Source organism: Cottoperca gobio, chromosome 8 (assembly GCF_900634415.1).
Source record: "Cottoperca gobio chromosome 8, fCotGob3.1, whole genome shotgun sequence".
NCBI lineage: Eukaryota > Metazoa > Chordata > Actinopteri > Perciformes > Bovichtidae > Cottoperca > Cottoperca gobio.
The window spans coordinates 363,657-380,948 of record NC_041362.1 but is presented as its reverse complement, the minus strand read 5'-3'; the positions used below and the strand labels follow the sequence as shown (position 1 = coordinate 380,948).

Sequence of the window (17,292 nt, the reverse complement as noted above, 5' to 3'; positions counted from 1 at the left end):
TTATTACATTATTGGGTCAAGTTATTACATTATTGGGTCAAGTTATTACATTATTGGTCAAGTTATTACATTATTGGTCATGTTATTACATTATTGGGTCAAGTTATTACATTATTGGGTCAAGTTATTACATTATTGGGTCATGTTATTACATTATTGGGTCAAGTTATTACATTATTGGTCAAGTTATTACATTATTGGGTCAAGTTATTACATTATTGGGTCAAGTTATTACATTATTGGGTCAAGTTATTACATTATTGGTCAAGTTATTACATTATTGGGTCACACTTAGAATCGGGTTAAGTGTCAGATAAATGCAGCAACAAGAGATGTTCTTCTCTGAGATGAAGCGGAGTTGAAGCGGCTTAAACTTAATTCAAAGTGTTTCTCCTACTTGCGGGCCAGGAAGCCTCTCGCTTGTGCCTGGAAAGCGATGATGACGACGGTGAGTTTGATGTCCCGCTCTTCCTCCAGCTGGGCCAGAACTCCGGTCCTGAAGAACATCTTACTCTGACCGATACGGAACAGGTTGGTATCCAGGTCCAGGTGCTTCACCTGCAGGACAGGAGGGATATTCAAATGACTGTAATGCTCATTACAGTTCAGGAAGCTGTTACTGAGGACGATCTCAACAAACGGACTGTAATATCACATAATCACCATCAGACAGCACGCCTGCTTCCCGTCCATGAAGCCCTTCGGGATGGCGTTGGCAGCCAGAATCTCATATCTGCAAAAAAACAAACACTTTGTTGTTATTTCATCAAAAGAAGAGGAAATAATATTATTTTAGTTTATATTAAAAACAAAAGGACGTAATACAGATTCTGTATAAAAGGGTTATTTAACAAATAACTGAAGAGTGACAGGACATAACACACTAGATAAATATATTATAAGTGTGTTGCCTTTTGTTTTTTAGAATTAGAAAGTATTCTCACATATTGCTCAACAAAATAAGTTTTTTATTTATGAATAAAAAACATTTTGCCAACATTATTATCGGATCTTTTTTTTTGCATTTTAAGAAATAATATGGTCAAAGGGCATACACAACAAAATACAATAAAGATAAAACAGCAGAAGAGGAAAGAGAAACAAACTACTATTAACTATTAAAAGAGAAGAAATATTTATTTTTTCGGGGAAATTACAGAAACCAAACATTTTGCCATAATGACAAAGTCTTTAAAGATTCATGGGAACTCTGCATATAGTAAATGTTATATAATATAATATATATATATGTAATATTTAGGAGTAATTCTGAGGGACACCTCCAAACCTTTTATTTATAATATAAGTTATATATTAATATATATAGTTAAAATAATTCAAGTTTGTCACTACTTCAAAAGTACTTATGATTATTGTTTTTAATTACTTTTTATATGTGTATTTGAGTTGCACACTAAATGAATGTGCTAATATTACCTGCTTACTTTAGTATTCAGCCACAATCACAGCTATATTAGCATGCTTAAGTTATATTACTATATTATTTCTATATTTTACTTGTGCACTATTTAATGTTTTATGTCTTGAATTCTCATTTAGTAATATTTGCTAATTATTATATTTTTGAAGGACACCTCGGAAAAAGTGACAGTAAGAGTAAACACCGCCCCCAGTGGCCACAGTGAGGAACTGCAGCGCTACGTCTAAATGAATAGAATCACTGTTAATATCCGGACAACTGCACTGTGCATCCACAAAGATATGTATTGCAGGTTTGTTTATTTAAATGTAGACATGGGTTATTATGATGTTGATGAATCTGGACTTCTCTCACCTCTGTCTGAACTCCTGGAACACGATGCGGTTGGGGAACCCCTGCCTGCAGATGCGGATGCCCTCCAGCACGCCGTTACACCTGAGCTGCTCCAGCACCAGGTTGGAGTCCATCTTGCCGGCCTGCAGCAGAGCAGCAGCACACACAGACGTCTTTATACAATACAATCATTTCTTCTGATACACTTAGACAAGAGGAAGCAACTCTTCTGCATCACCGGGGACATTTCTGGCTTTTAAATTGTAGTTTTCAACACAGTTTTGGCTCCTGTAATAAGTCTATGATAAAGTGTAGTGACGTTCACATTACATTAAACACATTAAAACTACAACTATTACATCAGCTTTACATCTGGAGTCCTGGCTTCAGAAGTTTGTTTGAACTATGTTCCTGGTTTCCTGCACACAAATAAATGTAGTTGCTAATCTTTGACTTCCCAGACTGTAAAACAATTCAGTGAACAGAAAATAATATTTTATTTTAATATTTTAACTTGCATTTTAAGGGTTAAAATTCTGAAAATGAATATTGAAATGTTTTATATTTGGTAGTTATTATCAGGACTGATGTTGGGAATTAATATTTAATATTTGTTATAGGAGAACAAAGCTTTAAGGTAACAATTAGGAGATTTATTTATTTTATTTTAATAATCTGACACTGCCTAAAAAATTAAAATGCTGCTAATTATTGACATATCCCTGAAAAAACCCTCATTTGGTCCAGTGTTTGTTGTTGTTTTTCCCAGAAACATTAAGTGTTACAATTCTGACTTTCCCTGATTCTTAAAACTCAGTGAAAATAATATATATATAATTTCATGGAGGTTTTTCCTCGACATTCATCAGTGCAGTTGTTTTACAGCGAGGCACACGTGTTCAGGTTGTTGTAGATTAAGACTGTCTACCCTCTTCTCGTGGTTGGGGATGATGCAGCGCACGAAGTTGGGCTGCGTGTTGTGCAGCGTGGCCATCAGCTTCCCCAGAGACTCCTTGTACAGCTGCCCCACCGTGCGGAACATTCCCTTCTTAGATTTAGTGGGCGCCGAACTCTCCGACATCTTGGCCATCGTCTCCAGACCGACGACTCGATCCGCTGAGCAGGACAGACTCACGTTAGCGTCACAGTTTAAAATGTTCACATCTACGTCCGGGTTTAAACCTTTAGCTCGTCCTATTAATATTATTATTACTATTATTATTATTATTATTACTACTATTATAATAACTATTATTACAATGACTAATATTATTATTATTAATCATTATTATTATTATTATTATTATTATTATTATTATTATTATTATTATTATTATTATTATTATTATTATTACTACTACTGCTATTATAATAACTATTATTATTATTATTATGACTAATATATCATTATTAATTATTATAATTATTATTACTGTTCTATTATTTTTATTATTAATATTATCATAATCACTATTCTATTTGTATTATTCATCTACACTATTATTAATATGATGATGATCATGATGATGAAGATGATGATTATGATGATGATTATTATTATGATGATGATAAAGATGATGATGATTAGATTATTATTATGATGATGATAAAGATGATGATGATGATTATTATTAAGATGATGATGATTATTATTAATATGATGATGATGATTATTATTATGATGATGATGATGATGATGATGATTAATATGATGATGATGATGATGATTAATATGATGATGATTATTATTAATATGATTATGATGATTATTAAGATGATGATGATGATTATTCTTATGATTATGATGATTATTAAGATGATGATGATGATGATTATTCTTATGATGATGATGATTATTAAGATGATGATGATGATGATTATTCTTATGATGATTATTATTATGATGATTATTATTAAGATGATGATGATGATGAAGATCATGATGATGACGTCACTGACCGTCCTTCCACAGGTCCTGGATGAAGTTGCTGGAGGAGTTGTTGAGCAGAGCCGTCACATTGTCGTTCAGAGGATCCATGTTCTTCGTCAGCCAGTTCGCTGCGTTATAATCGACCTGCACACGAAACAGTTTCAGGAACACTTCATCACTTCATCACAACCTGACGCTCTGTGCTTATGAATAATAAATCATCCAGTTCATGCTTCACACACATTTTAAATAAAACTGCAATAATGCATTAATATCAGTATTACTATTATTACACTGTTGTATATATTGTAATAAACATGTTTTTTAAACATATTTAATGTTATATATTGTACAATGTGCACATTTTTACTTTAACTTCTCTTCTATGAATATTTATTTTTATTTATTGTAATTAATTACTACTGTTACGAAATCCAATTTAAATTTAAATGTCCAGGTGTTTTTCTTTAATATTTAATATTTTAATCTTTGTATTTTCTGTAGAACAATAATAATATTTTTTTTGTAGTTCTGTAGAACAATAATAATAATAATAATAATAATAATAATTATGTGTTTGAGGTGGAAAATAATTCAGAAAATGTTAAATGTTTGGAGAAATGTATTAAACCTGCTGTGAGACATTTACACAGAGTTACTTAAAATAAAACCCATTGGGGCTTCTTGTGACTTCCTGTGTGCGGCTCGCAGCTCTAAACTGATTGGCTGCTGAGGATGTAAATCTTTAAAAATACAAATACATATTTTCCTTTTTTTTGGCAGTTTTTATTAAACAAACAGGAAGAAAAAGTGCGTTTGTTGGGGACTATTTTCAGCGGCGGATTAATCCACATTTGGTGCGTGTCAGTGCAGCAGTGAGGCTCAGTGATGAGTTCATTCATAGTTTTTGGACAACAATGGAAGAAGGAGATTTATGTGCTGTGACACACACACTCTTCTCGGCTCACCTTGCCGGCATAGTGCAGAACCGTGAACATCAGTTTGTCTTTGTGTTGTTTGGGTTTGGTGAACTTCACGTGGCCCGTGTGTGTGTTCAGCAGCTTTTCCACGAAGGACACGTCGGTGGCTTTGGGGAACCAGCACTCCTCATCCAGCAGAGCCAGGATGCCCGGAGGATTGTTCTGCAGCACACAGATTCATGCTCATGCACACGTGGAAAGTAACTAAGTACATTTACTTACTTTATACTTTTCTCTTCTGCATTTCAGAGCGAAATATTGTACGTTTTATTTCACTACATTTATCATAATAAACTTAACAACAACATGTGATACACTTATATAGATATACTTACAGCTTACAGATATGTAAACTATAGGATGATAAAGTATCTAAAATATATATATATAACGTGTCCCTTCTGCACGATGAGCACTTTTACTTCTGATACTTTAAGTATATTTTTGAAGTAAAACATCAGAGTAGTTTGTGTGTGTGTGTGTGTGTGTGTGTGTGTGTGTGTGTGTGTGTGTGTGTGTGTGTGTGTGTGTGTGTGCTGACCGGCCTCTCGATGAGCTCGATGCAGGGCTGCAGGTCGAGGCCGAAGTCGATGAAGTTCCACTCGATGCCCTCCCTCTTGTACTCCTCCTGCTCCAGCACGAACATGGTGTGGTTGAAGAGCTGCTGCAGACGCTCGTTGGTGTAGTTGATGCACAGCTGCTCGAAGGAGTTGTCCTGAGAGAGAAACGTGGAGGTGGTGAGACAACAACACAACAAGACAACAACACAACACAACAAGACAACAACACAACAAGACAACAACACAACAAGACAACAAGACAACACAACAAGACAACAACACAACAAGACAACAAGACAACACAACAAGACAACACAACAAGACAACAACACAACAAGACAACAAGACAACACAACAAGACAACAACACAACAAGACAATAACACAACAAGACAACAACACAACAAGACAACAACACAACAAGACAACAACACAACAAGACAGCACAACAAGACAACAACACAACTAGACAACAACACAACAACACAACAAGACAACAAGACAACAACACAACAACACAACAACACAACAACACAACAAGACAACAACACAACAACACAACAACACAACAACACAACAAGACATACACTGAAGGATTTCAATGTTTGATTTCACCTCAAAGATCTCAAAGCCGGCGATTTCCAGATGCCCAGGAAGGACGACGACTGTCTCTTACTCTTATCCAGAGTCTTGTTCACTCGGGCCAGAATCCAACGGAACAGACCGCTCGTACATCGCTTTAGCTAAGCCTCCACCCGCAAAGTCAGCCTGGGGGGGAGGGAGGAAGAGGAGGAAGAGGGAGGAGGAATAAGAATGGAGAAGAAGGAGAATAAGAAGGAGGAGAAGGAGAAAGAAGGAGGGAGAAGAGGGAGAAGAAGAAAAGAGAAGAAGAAGAAACTGGTAGGAGACAATAGAAGAAGAAGAAGAAAGAAGGAGAAGAAGAAGAAGAAGAAGAAGAAGAAGGAGGGAGAAGACATCAGAAGAGTAGAAGAAGAATAAGAATGCATATGAAGAAGAAAGGTTTTGTTTATGATTTATTTTGAGATGAGTTCCTTCTCTTTGACTCTGACGTTCTCTGTTCCGCTTGTTACCTGCTGCTTCGTCTGAGCCTTCTGCACCACCTCCCGGCCCACTTTGATGCGGGGGTTGAGGATTGCGCGGGTGAAGTCGGTGATGTTGATGCCCTGCAGGTGACACAGCTTCTGAGCAGCTGGGGTCGATGGGTACGAAGAGAGGAAGAGGAGGAAGAGGAGGAAGAGGAGGAAGAGGAGGAAGAGGAGGAAGAGGAGGAAGAGGTCAGAGAGGTTTGGATTCTACACGTACGCACAGTGCTGAGGTTTTAAAAGGTTACCGGTGTCGTCGGGCATGGTCGCCTGCTCGCTGTTCCTGTCCTTCTCAAACTTGACGTTGCCCAGCTGCAGCACGGTGGACACCACCTTCAACATCCCTGCAGCGAGGAGGAGAGTCAACACGCTGCACGCATTTCTTACCGAAGTCCTAATAAAGTTTTTTTCACCTGATTCAAGTTTTGAAATGACAAATATGTCCTGACGTACACAGCTGCTCAGTGAACACACAAACTCCAGGGAGAACATTGTACGTGTAAATAAAGTTTGTCTCTTACTCACCCGTCAGCTGCAATAACTCCATAAATATTATATCACCTGTGTAATTATTTAATGGTGCAATACTGACTTGTCTTTATTACTTCATTACACTGTACGTTTATACACGTATTATACATATTTATTGTTATATATTGTAGTACAAAGGGAACATTTTGACTTGTTTTTCTGATTATGTGTTTCTTTGAATTCTTGAAGAAAACTTTATTTAATAACAGCAAAACTATAAACACTGTTAGAAGAGTTTTAAATCGTAAAGTTTTATTTAAAGTGAAGTCGTGACACGGACGGGATCAATGAGACTTTATTATTCTGTTGTGTGACAGTTTGTAAACGGAGAGTTTTGTTGTTATGAATCACGTTAATAAAGTTTACACAGATGATTTTGTGGGTGAAATATTCCTTTGCTTTTATTTTTTAGTAGAATAATAACTTCTCTTAAGAGTAAACTGTGTATGAGGTGGAAAATAAAGACAAATGTTCATTTCCTGAAACCTCCTGTGAGACATTTCCAGAGAGTTAAAATAAAGAACCTATTCTCTCCTCCTCGGTGAAGCCCATGATCTCCATCGCCTCCAGAGTCTCAACAAACATCTCGTCGTCCTCCTGACCGGAGATCTCCACGTGACCCGCCACCAGGAAACGATAAGCGCTGAAGCCCTCCAGGAGAAGCTCCTCTACACACACACACACACACACACACACACACACACACACACACACACACACACACACACACACAGCCATGTAAGTGAAATTAAAGGTGATATTGAGTAAAGTTAGTGGATTATTAATTAAGCATTTAATTGTTTTATTAATTAACCAATTTCATCACAATAATACAAATAAATGCATTTTTATAATAGTTTTTACAATAATTCTATATTAGCTCTTATTATATTTTTGTTATGTGTTATGTAGGCTCCGCTGTACACTAAATTAAATTCCTGTGAAAACTTGGGAATAAACCGAATACTTATTCTGATAATTATAAATAATTAAAATACATTGTTTTAAGACTTAATGGCCGCTTTGGAGCCCCAAAGTCTTCAATATTAAATCAAAAGTAATTGGAAAATAACAAAAATAGCTTTTTTATTTACAATATATAAATAAAACAATTTGTAAAATAACTTACATTATTATTATTTTTATTCCATAACGATGAAACGTTATTTTACCATTAAAAAAAAGAACTTTTATTTATTTAATTAGAGAATTCTTTATTACAAAATTTCCTTAAAAAAATTATAATAATGCAACTAATAATTTAATAGGAAATAAAAGTGCTATTCAGGGCATTTTAAAATGAAAACATCTGTAATTAATTAAAAAGAGTTCATCAAACACAATTTAAATATAAAAAAATAAAATCAATGACCGGTCTGCAATCCAACTTTCAAATGCTCCATAGATTCCTCTTCTAACTTTATCCCAACTCTATTTATTTATTCCTTATTTGTTGTATTTACTGTGTATAAACTGATAATATCTAATTACCCCTCGGGGGGATTAATAAGGTTGATTTTATTTAACTTTAATATTATACTTATTACAGTGTTTTATACAGTTTCTCTTATATTGTTAAATATTACTGAATCTCTGATGCTTTACACTTTAAATACTTTAGTTTAACAGCTGAAGTTACTTTGCAGATTAATATTTTTCTGCATAAATCAAACTTATGATCTTGTAAAACATGAAAGTAAACACTTTAAAAGGCTGCATACGTTGAATAATAAATAAGTGTTCCTTCCTGAATATCTTTACCTCGTGATATTCATACTTTTACTTAAATAAAAGATCGGACTGTAACGTGTGGCAGAGAATGTTGTTACTATACAACTGGGAATAAATTGGGAATAAATTGTAAGATGTAAGAGTTAAATAAAAAGACTTTATTGTAATATTTGGTCATTCTTCAGGCTCACCCTTCAGCTTGTCTTTGGCTCCTGCCACCATGTAGTAGAAGATGTGGAAGGCTCGCTCAGTGTTGCCCTGACGGATGCAGCGAGACTTCTCCAGCAGGTCTGAGGAGACGGCTCGGAAAAGATAACCGGGCAAAATAAAAGTCACTTTCTTATCTACTTTTTCAACATTTGAACAAACACAAAGGATACAGGTGTCGATGTTGGCACCAACAAGGTAACCGGCCACATCGAAGTTGAGCTTGATGAACTTTCCCTGCAGACGGACGAGTTGACGTGAGATGCAATGACATTAAACTAAAAGATAAATCTGCTGTTGAGGGTTTTGACTCACGAACGTATTAAAAACGTACAAATCGAGAGGAGTTGTCGTTCTTGATGGTTTTGGCGTTTCCGAAAGCCTCCAGGATGGGGTTAGCCTGCAGCAGCTGCTTCTCCAACTCCCCCTGCAGCGCAGAACAAGCTCACACGTCTGGCTTCACTCAAGTACTGCAAGTACTTTACTCCCGTATTTCAACTTTATGTTACTTTATTCTTTATACTCCACGACAGTGTTCTCACCTGATGGCTGTTTTATCTCATCCTGCTGTTTTAATTGCTTTTTATTTTACTTGTTTTATCACAAATGTTATGATTATCTGCTTTTTTGTTAAATACTTTGTGTTGCATTTTTTGCATTAATTGTGCTATATACAATAAGTGTATTATTATTATTATACTATAATATAATACAATTGCTATAATATATATTATTATATATTTATATATATTATTAATAATATATACTATATATTATATAATAGTATTATTATTATTATATATTTATTATCTATTCGTATGATTATTATTATTATTATTATTATTATTATTATTATTATTATTATTATTGTTTTACTAATAATCTGGGATCCAGATAATAATCCAGCAATATAATATATATTATTTTGAAATGACACTTTCTACATATTGAATACTTTTATTTTAAAAAATATATATATTTAGATGCTAATACTTGTGTACTTCCACTTAAGATTTTAAATGACTTCTACATGTAACAGAGTATTTTTATTTTAGTCCCACTACTGTATATCTGTACATCTTTTTATTATTATTGAGTGTATTTAACAGCACGCATGCACGTGACAGCCGATGCATTAAATAGAGTAAATTAATTCAACTAAATGTTAAATACAACTTCTACTAGTGTTGGTTGTGTACTCACGTAGGCCAGAGATCCCGCCTGCTTCTCCTGCGGCTGCAGAACAAACAACACAAACTTATCACAAACTTTTTTATTTTTTATTTCAAAAGCTGCTAAATCTCCCCAAAGCAGCAGGGTCAGAGGTCAGAGGTCAGAGGTCAGAGGTCAGAGGTCAGAGTTCAGACATTTAAACATCTGGGCAAAACAAACCAATTTGGGGAAAATTTGGAAAAAATGTGACACGTGCTGTGTTTGGGAATGTTTTATTTAAGTCTCATAAGAATGAAGGAATTATTATTTGATCACTTTAAAAACATCTGGATGAAGCTTCTACTCACAGGATTGGCGTCTTTCTTGCCCTTGTGCGACGAAGCGACGACGGCCAAATACTGAATCACCTTCTTGGTGTTTTCTGTCTTCCCCGCTCCAGACTCACCTCTGGGGGACAGAGAGGGGGGGGACAGAGAGGGGGGAGGAGAGAGAGGGGGGAGAACAACAACAACAGCAGAGGGCAGATGAGATGCAGAGTTCAATTTCAAAAGTTCAAAATTTAATAAGATAATGCCTCATTTACATATTTAAACATCACATGTCAGAACACTTGTAATATAAACTTGTGTTGATGTGAGTCATGAAGTGAAGCTTCATGCTGATATCTGTTAGTTACATATTGTATTCCCCTGCAGTGTCCCCCCTTAATTAAACAGATGTAATAGTTTCATTGATTATGATTTTAATTGTTAGTTGCAGAATAAATCTGAATATCTACACTCACGTTGTGGGGACTCGTCTCCCTTTTGGGGACAGAACCTGAGTCCCCACAACGTAAATCATAAAGTTTTTCACACTTATTTGGTTTTAGTCTCCAGGGAATGAATGTAAGTGAATGCAATAGAAACGGTGTGTGTATGCATGTATGCTGCCGTGTGATGGAAAATGATTTAGTATGTTTTGACTCACGTGCAGAGAATAGACTGATCCTCACGGTCTGTGGAGAGGGGGGGGGGGGGGGGGGAGGGGAGAGTTAAAAGGGGGAAGTAATGTGAAATGTTGACTGAGCTGAACTCATTAGTTGAAGCCGAGCTTAACACACCAAACATGAACTCTGAAGGCGCCGCTTCACTCGGGCACGAGAGCAAACAGCTCGGAAATCTCGTTCGGAGGGAGATTAGCCTCCATCACTCATATCGTCTAAAAATAGCAGGCGGACGCAGGGCTCCGTCGCCGTAATCTGGTCTGCCTGCTCCATGTAAGGCCATTCTGGGGCTGAATGGAAAGTACGGAGTTGGTCTGAGGTCAGCAGTGGACCATCAGGCGGCACGCTCCGCTTCAGGGCTGCTCGCCATTCAACTGTTATTTAGTAACTTTCATTTCCTGATTGTGTCTGTTATTTATTTATATTGCATTTTAACACACGGTGCTTTGACACTTTGTTTTGGCTGTGAATCAGCAGCTGCATGGTCAAACAAAGGTTTGTACACATGAAGCAATTATTACTCCTTTATTTCTAAACGCAGTGTTTCTATTGGTCGACTGAGCAAATTTGCAGGTCAGAGCTAAATTAAACAGAATCCTAGTAAAAAGCTTAAAAAATAATGAAAAGGAAACGGAGGGAATATTTGCAGGAAACATGACGAAACATGACGAAACATGAAGGTCGTGTCCAGATGGGAACCCTCGATTTGTTAGGGTTAGGGGTGAAGAGTCTCGCAAAGATGGCGTAAAGTTTTGCTTCGTTAAATCGCTAAAAGGTTGCAATAAAAAAAGAGAATATTTTAAACGTCTACACACACACACACATAGTTACCCTGCATCATGTTCCTGTAGGCGTTGTCTGTGATGGAGTAGATGTGCGGCGGCACCTCATGGCGTTTTCTTGCCCTTGTACATCTCGATGATCTTCTCAGAGTAGATTGGCAGCATCTTGTACGGGTTCACCACCACACAGAACAGACCCGAGTACGTCTGAGGGAACAGAGAGGACGTCAGAGGGAACAGAGAGGACGTCAGAGGGAACAGAGAGGACGTCAGAGGGAACAGAGAGGACGTCAGAGGGAACAGAGAGGACGTCAGAAGGAACAGAGAGGACGTCTGAGGGAACAGAGAGGACGTCAGAGGGAACAGAGAGGACGTCAGAGGGAACAGAGAGGACATCAGAGGGAACAGAGAGGACGTCAGAGGGAACAGAGAGGACGTCTGAGGGAACAGAGAGGACGTCAGAAGGAACAGAGAGGACGTCAGAGGGAACAGAGAGGACGTCAGAGGGAACAGAGAGGACGTCAGAGGGAACAGAGAGGACGTCAGAGGGAACAGAGAGGACGTCAGAGGGAACAGAGAGGACAACAGAGAGGACGTCAGAGGGAACAGAGAGGACGTCAGAAGGAACAGAGAGGACGTCTGAGGGAACAGAGAGGACATCAGAGGGAACAGAGAGGACGTCAGAGGGAACAGAGAGGACGTCTGAGGGAACAGAGAGGACGTCAGAAGGAACAGAGAGGACGTCAGAGGGAACAGAGAGGACGTCAGAGGGAACAGAGAGGACGTCAGAGGGAACAGAGAGGACAACAGAGAGGACGTCAGAGGGAACAGAGAGGACGTCAGAGGGAACAGAGAGGACGTCAGAGGGAACAGAGAGGACAACAGAGAGGACGTCAGAGGGAACAGAGAGGACGTCAGAGGGAACAGAGAGGACGTCAGAGGGAACAGAGAGGACGTCAGAGGGAACAGAGAGGACAACAGAGGGAACAGAGAGTACGTCTGAGGGAACAGAGAGGACGTCAGAGGGAACAGAGAGGACGTCAGAGGGAACCGGAAGGACAACAGAGAGGACGTCAGAGGGAACAGAGAGGACGTCAGAAGGAACAGAGAGGACGTCTGAGGGAACAGAGAGGACGTCAGAGGGAACAGAGAGGACGTCAGAGGGAACAGAGAGGACGTCTGAGGGAACAGAGAGGACGTCAGAGGGAACAGAGAGGACGTCAGAGGGAACAGAGAGGACGTCAGAGGGAACAGAGAGGACGTCAGAGGGAACAGAGAGGACGTCAGAAGGAACAGAGAGGACGTCAGAGGGAACAGAGAGGACGTCAGAGGGAACAGAGAGGACGTCAGAGGGAACAGAGAGGACGTCAGAGGGAACAGAGAGGACGTCAGAGGGAACAGAGAGGACGTCAGAGGGAACAGAGAGGACGTCAGAAGGAACAGAGAGGACGTCAGAGGGAACAGAGAGGACGTCAGAGGGAACAGAGAGGACGTCAGAGGGAACAGAGAGGACGTCAGAGGGAACAGAGAGGACAACAGAGAGGACGTCAGAGGGAACAGAGAGGACGTCTGAGGGAACAGAGAGGACGTCAGAGGGAACAGAGAGGACGTCAGAAGGAACAGAGAGGACGTCAGAGGGAACAGAGAGGACGTCAGAGGGAACAGAGAGGACGTCAGAGGGAACAGAGAGGACGTCAGAGGGAACAGAGAGGACGTCAGAAGGAACAGAGAGGACGTCTGAGGGAACAGAGAGGACGTCAGAGGGAACAGAGAGGACGTCAGAGGGAACAGAGAGGACGTCAGAGGGAACAGAGAGGACGTCTGAGGGAACAGAGAGGACATCAGAGGGAACAGAGAGGACGTCAGAGGGAACAGAGAGGACGTCTGAGGGAACAGAGAGGACGTCAGAGGGAACAGAGAGGACGTCAGAGGGAACAGAGAGGACGTCAGAGGGAACAGAGAGGACGTCAGAGGGAACAGAGAGGACGTCAGAGGGAACAGAGAGGACGTCAGAGGGAACAGAGAGGACGTCAGAGGGAACAGAGAGGACGTCAGAGGACAGGACAGAGGACGTCAGAGGGAAACAGAGAGGACGTCAGAGGGAACAGAGAGGACGTCAGAGGACAGGACACAGAGGACGTCAGAGGGAACAGAGAGGGAACAGACAGAGGGACAGAGAGGACGTCAGAGGACAGGACACAGAGGACGTCAGAGGGAACAGAGAGGACGTCAGAGGGAACAGAGAGGACGTCAGAGGGAACAGAGAGGACGTCAGAGGGAACAGAGAGGACGTCAGAGGGAACAGAGAGGACGTCAGAGGACAGGACACAGAGGACGTCAGAGGGAACAGAGAGGACGTCAGAGGGAACAGAGAGGACGTCAGAGGGAACAGAGAGGACGTCAGAGGACAGGACACAGAGGACGTCAGAGGGAACAGAGAGGACGTCAGAGGGAACAGAGAGGACGTCAGAGGGAACAGAGAGGACGTCAGAGGACAGGACACAGTGGGAACCTTCAGACACATCATCTGTGCTTTGTTTTTAAATGCAGATTGTTTCAAACAAATAATCTCAACGCGTGTTCTACTATAAAATAAGCTGCATCTTTACTTCAACCTTCCCATGGGGGGGGATTAGGACAGACATGTGAAAGGCCCCATCACTTCTCCTACATAAGAGCAAGAAACAGACTTTATAGTCGTTTAATCTCTCTTTGTTTGTAGTCATTTTGTGTTTATTTGTAGTCATTTTGTGTCTTTGTGGTCGTTTTGTGTCTTTGTAGTCATTTTGTGTTTATTTGTAGTCATTTTGTGTCTCTTTGTAGCCTTTTATATTTCTTTGAGGTAATTTTGACTCTTTCTGGTTGGTGTGTGTCTCTACAGCAGGGTGTTGATCCCAAGTGGGCCGGACCAGTAACATCACAGCATAATAACCTGTAAATAACGACAACTCCAAATGTTCCCCTTCGTTTTGATGCAAAAAAGTACATTCTGAACATGTTCAAACTTAATCTTTTTACAAAACATTATGAACAACCTGAAAGTTCTTAAGAAGAAAAGGTGCAATTTCAACAATAGTATTACTTTATCATTTACACATGTGTGTTACAACTTACTGATCACAGTGTATCTACAAAGGCTTTTACTTTATGATCAAAACAACTCATTTTTACATTTTGAAAAGTCATCCCGCGGGCCAGATTGGACCCACTGCTGGGCTGGTTTTGGCCCATGGGCCGCATGTTTGACATCCCTGCTCTACAGTGACATCATGTAGGTGAAGGCCGGGGTACTTAAAGTACTAAAATACAAGTTGTGCGGAATGGTCCCTTTGAGTTATACTATTAAATGTATAACGAAAAAGAATATATAATAATGATTATGATCATATTTTTTTGACTATTATTAATACTTAATACTACTATAATACTAATAATAATCAATTATTAATAACTGCGCTTCTTAACCTGCAGAGATCTTCATGGCAGTCTGTGTTAGATGCATCAGCGTGGACTTTAGTTTTATATCACCGGACCTTATTAGACTTTGTAAAATCATAAGCTGTTGATCCTCCGAGTACATCCTGAGTCTATAGCGAGCAGAGTGTCTGCACACGGTCCCCAAACAAGGACTTCAGTTTCATCAAGGTTTATAATGAGAATATAAAGCAGCGGATCAAGCCGCTTCGATGTAGTCCTTATATTTAGGTTTTACATGTACATTTAAAATACTACTACTAAAATATCAATATAGTACTGATGGTAAGAGTTAAATGTTGAGTTTTTTATGTGAAATGCTGTTGAATTGAAGCTTAACTTGAGTCTTAATACAGGTTTTATTTCTCTGTAACTCTGAGTTCATGTTTCATTAATAAATGCAGATAATTCTTGATTTCTTTTCCCGTTCTCCTGCTCGGATGTTGGATTTTAAACACCTGCAATAATTTCTGAGAGAAACATTTTGTTGCTTTACAAACGTGAGCTGCATTATGTTCGGATGTAACTTCTGCAGGTCTGATGTTGACGCGATCTTTCAAATGTAATTAATATTATTTTTTGCACAAGAAGCAGCAGAAACACATCAAACAAAAGCAACGTAGAAGAAGCAAGTTGTGCAGGTGAGATGAAGGAATCATTATAAACACATACAAGAGCCATATCATCAACCCTTTACTTACTTTACTTACTTACTTTTTAGGTGTAATTTATGTTAATGTATCATTGTTATTATACTTTCCCTTATTCTTCTCGAGCACTACGGATATCATATTCGCTTCTTATGTTGTAAAATCATGTTTTATTGTTGTCTGTACCTTGAACTATTTCTGAAAATCACAATAAATATTTGTTTCCATGCTCCGGTATGTGAGGGTCCTCTCAAGTACAGCAGCACCAGCGTGTGTGTGTGTGTCTGTGTGTGCGTGTGTGTGTGTGTGAGTGTTTGTGTGTGAGTGTGTGTGTGTGTGTGCTGCTCACATAGATCAGGCTGGAGAAGTATCTCTCCCGCAGGTTCTGGAGGACGGAGGCCTCGTTGAGGAAGGTGAGGGCGGCCATGTCCTCCACCTTGCTGAACTTGGGCGGGTTCATCTTCTGGATGTCGTCTTTGTTCACCGTCACCTTGTGCCCGTTGGAGAGCAGCACCACCACCTGCAGACACAACACACACTCTGGAATAAAGCTTTGCTCACTTACAAACTTAAGAAATATGATTGTCATTAGTCACTACATGGTCACTAAGTGGTTTTAACTTTTTGGAGACTTTTTTACCCAGAAATCATCGGACAGGTAAACGACTAACGACTTTTACCCGTTTAATTTTGATGCCTATTTACATCTTTGTTATTGTTATATGATCTTTAGTTAGTTCTCTGAAGTTTTACACTTTGGTTCTAATTAATCATTATTTTCAATATCAATTAATCTTTTCTATTAATAAATAATCGTAAAGTTTATGAAACGTCAAAGAATTATTAAATAATGTCCATCCAAGCTTCACAGAGCCAAACGCAGCGTCTTCAATTGTTTTCTCTGTTCAACCAAAACACAAGACATCGTCTCATTAGAGACGCTTGAATCAGAGAATATCGATTAATTGACTAATTGTTTCAGCTCTAATCTTGTCCATGAAAAGAGGAAGGCGATTAAAAAATAATTTTAATTTGCTTTAATTGAGATGAACGTGTGCAGTTTGTACTTTTACTGTTATTGGACATCTGGACAGTTCGGAAGATGCTCAGAATAAAAACTGTGTGCAGTTAAAAAAGAGATATGTCGGACTATTAAAGCGTTAAAATACGAAGGGTTAAAGGTCAGAAGTCATGTGACTGCAGCAGCATCATCTCATAATGTTCAGGGCATCTTCAGGCATCCGTTACCTCGTCCCCCTTCTCCTCCTTTATGCTGGCCGTCTCGAAGCCCTCCTTCTCCGACGGCACCCACACCATCTTCTTGGCCGCCCAATCGGCTTGCGCCACCCCGCTGTTGCGAAAGTCATTATCCAGGAAGAGGAACTTGCTGTCGTCGGGGGCCGGGTCAGCCAT

The 17,292-nt window shown here is 39.2% G+C and overlaps 1 protein-coding gene across 1 annotated transcript in view; it reads right to left on the bottom strand.

Annotated features, from left to right (window-relative positions):
- LOC115011719 (myosin-11-like) overlaps positions 1–17,292 on the bottom strand; it is a 33,303-nt gene extending 16,011 nt beyond the window's left edge. Inside the window, 23 exon segments of the mRNA XM_029436932.1 lie at positions 398–558; positions 664–733; positions 1,796–1,917; positions 2,703–2,890; positions 3,734–3,848; positions 4,673–4,846; positions 5,226–5,399; positions 5,859–5,890; positions 5,893–5,965; positions 5,967–6,011; positions 6,335–6,453; positions 6,595–6,690; positions 7,402–7,545; positions 8,800–8,898; positions 8,989–9,052; positions 9,150–9,242; positions 10,019–10,045; positions 10,336–10,435; positions 10,958–10,985; positions 11,805–11,871; positions 11,873–11,962; positions 16,229–16,399; positions 17,128–17,292. Of these exon segments, the coding sequence (XP_029292792.1) occupies positions 398–558; positions 664–733; positions 1,796–1,917; positions 2,703–2,890; positions 3,734–3,848; positions 4,673–4,846; positions 5,226–5,399; positions 5,859–5,890; positions 5,893–5,965; positions 5,967–6,011; positions 6,335–6,453; positions 6,595–6,690; positions 7,402–7,545; positions 8,800–8,898; positions 8,989–9,052; positions 9,150–9,242; positions 10,019–10,045; positions 10,336–10,435; positions 10,958–10,985; positions 11,805–11,871; positions 11,873–11,962; positions 16,229–16,399; positions 17,128–17,292 (2,417 nt within the window).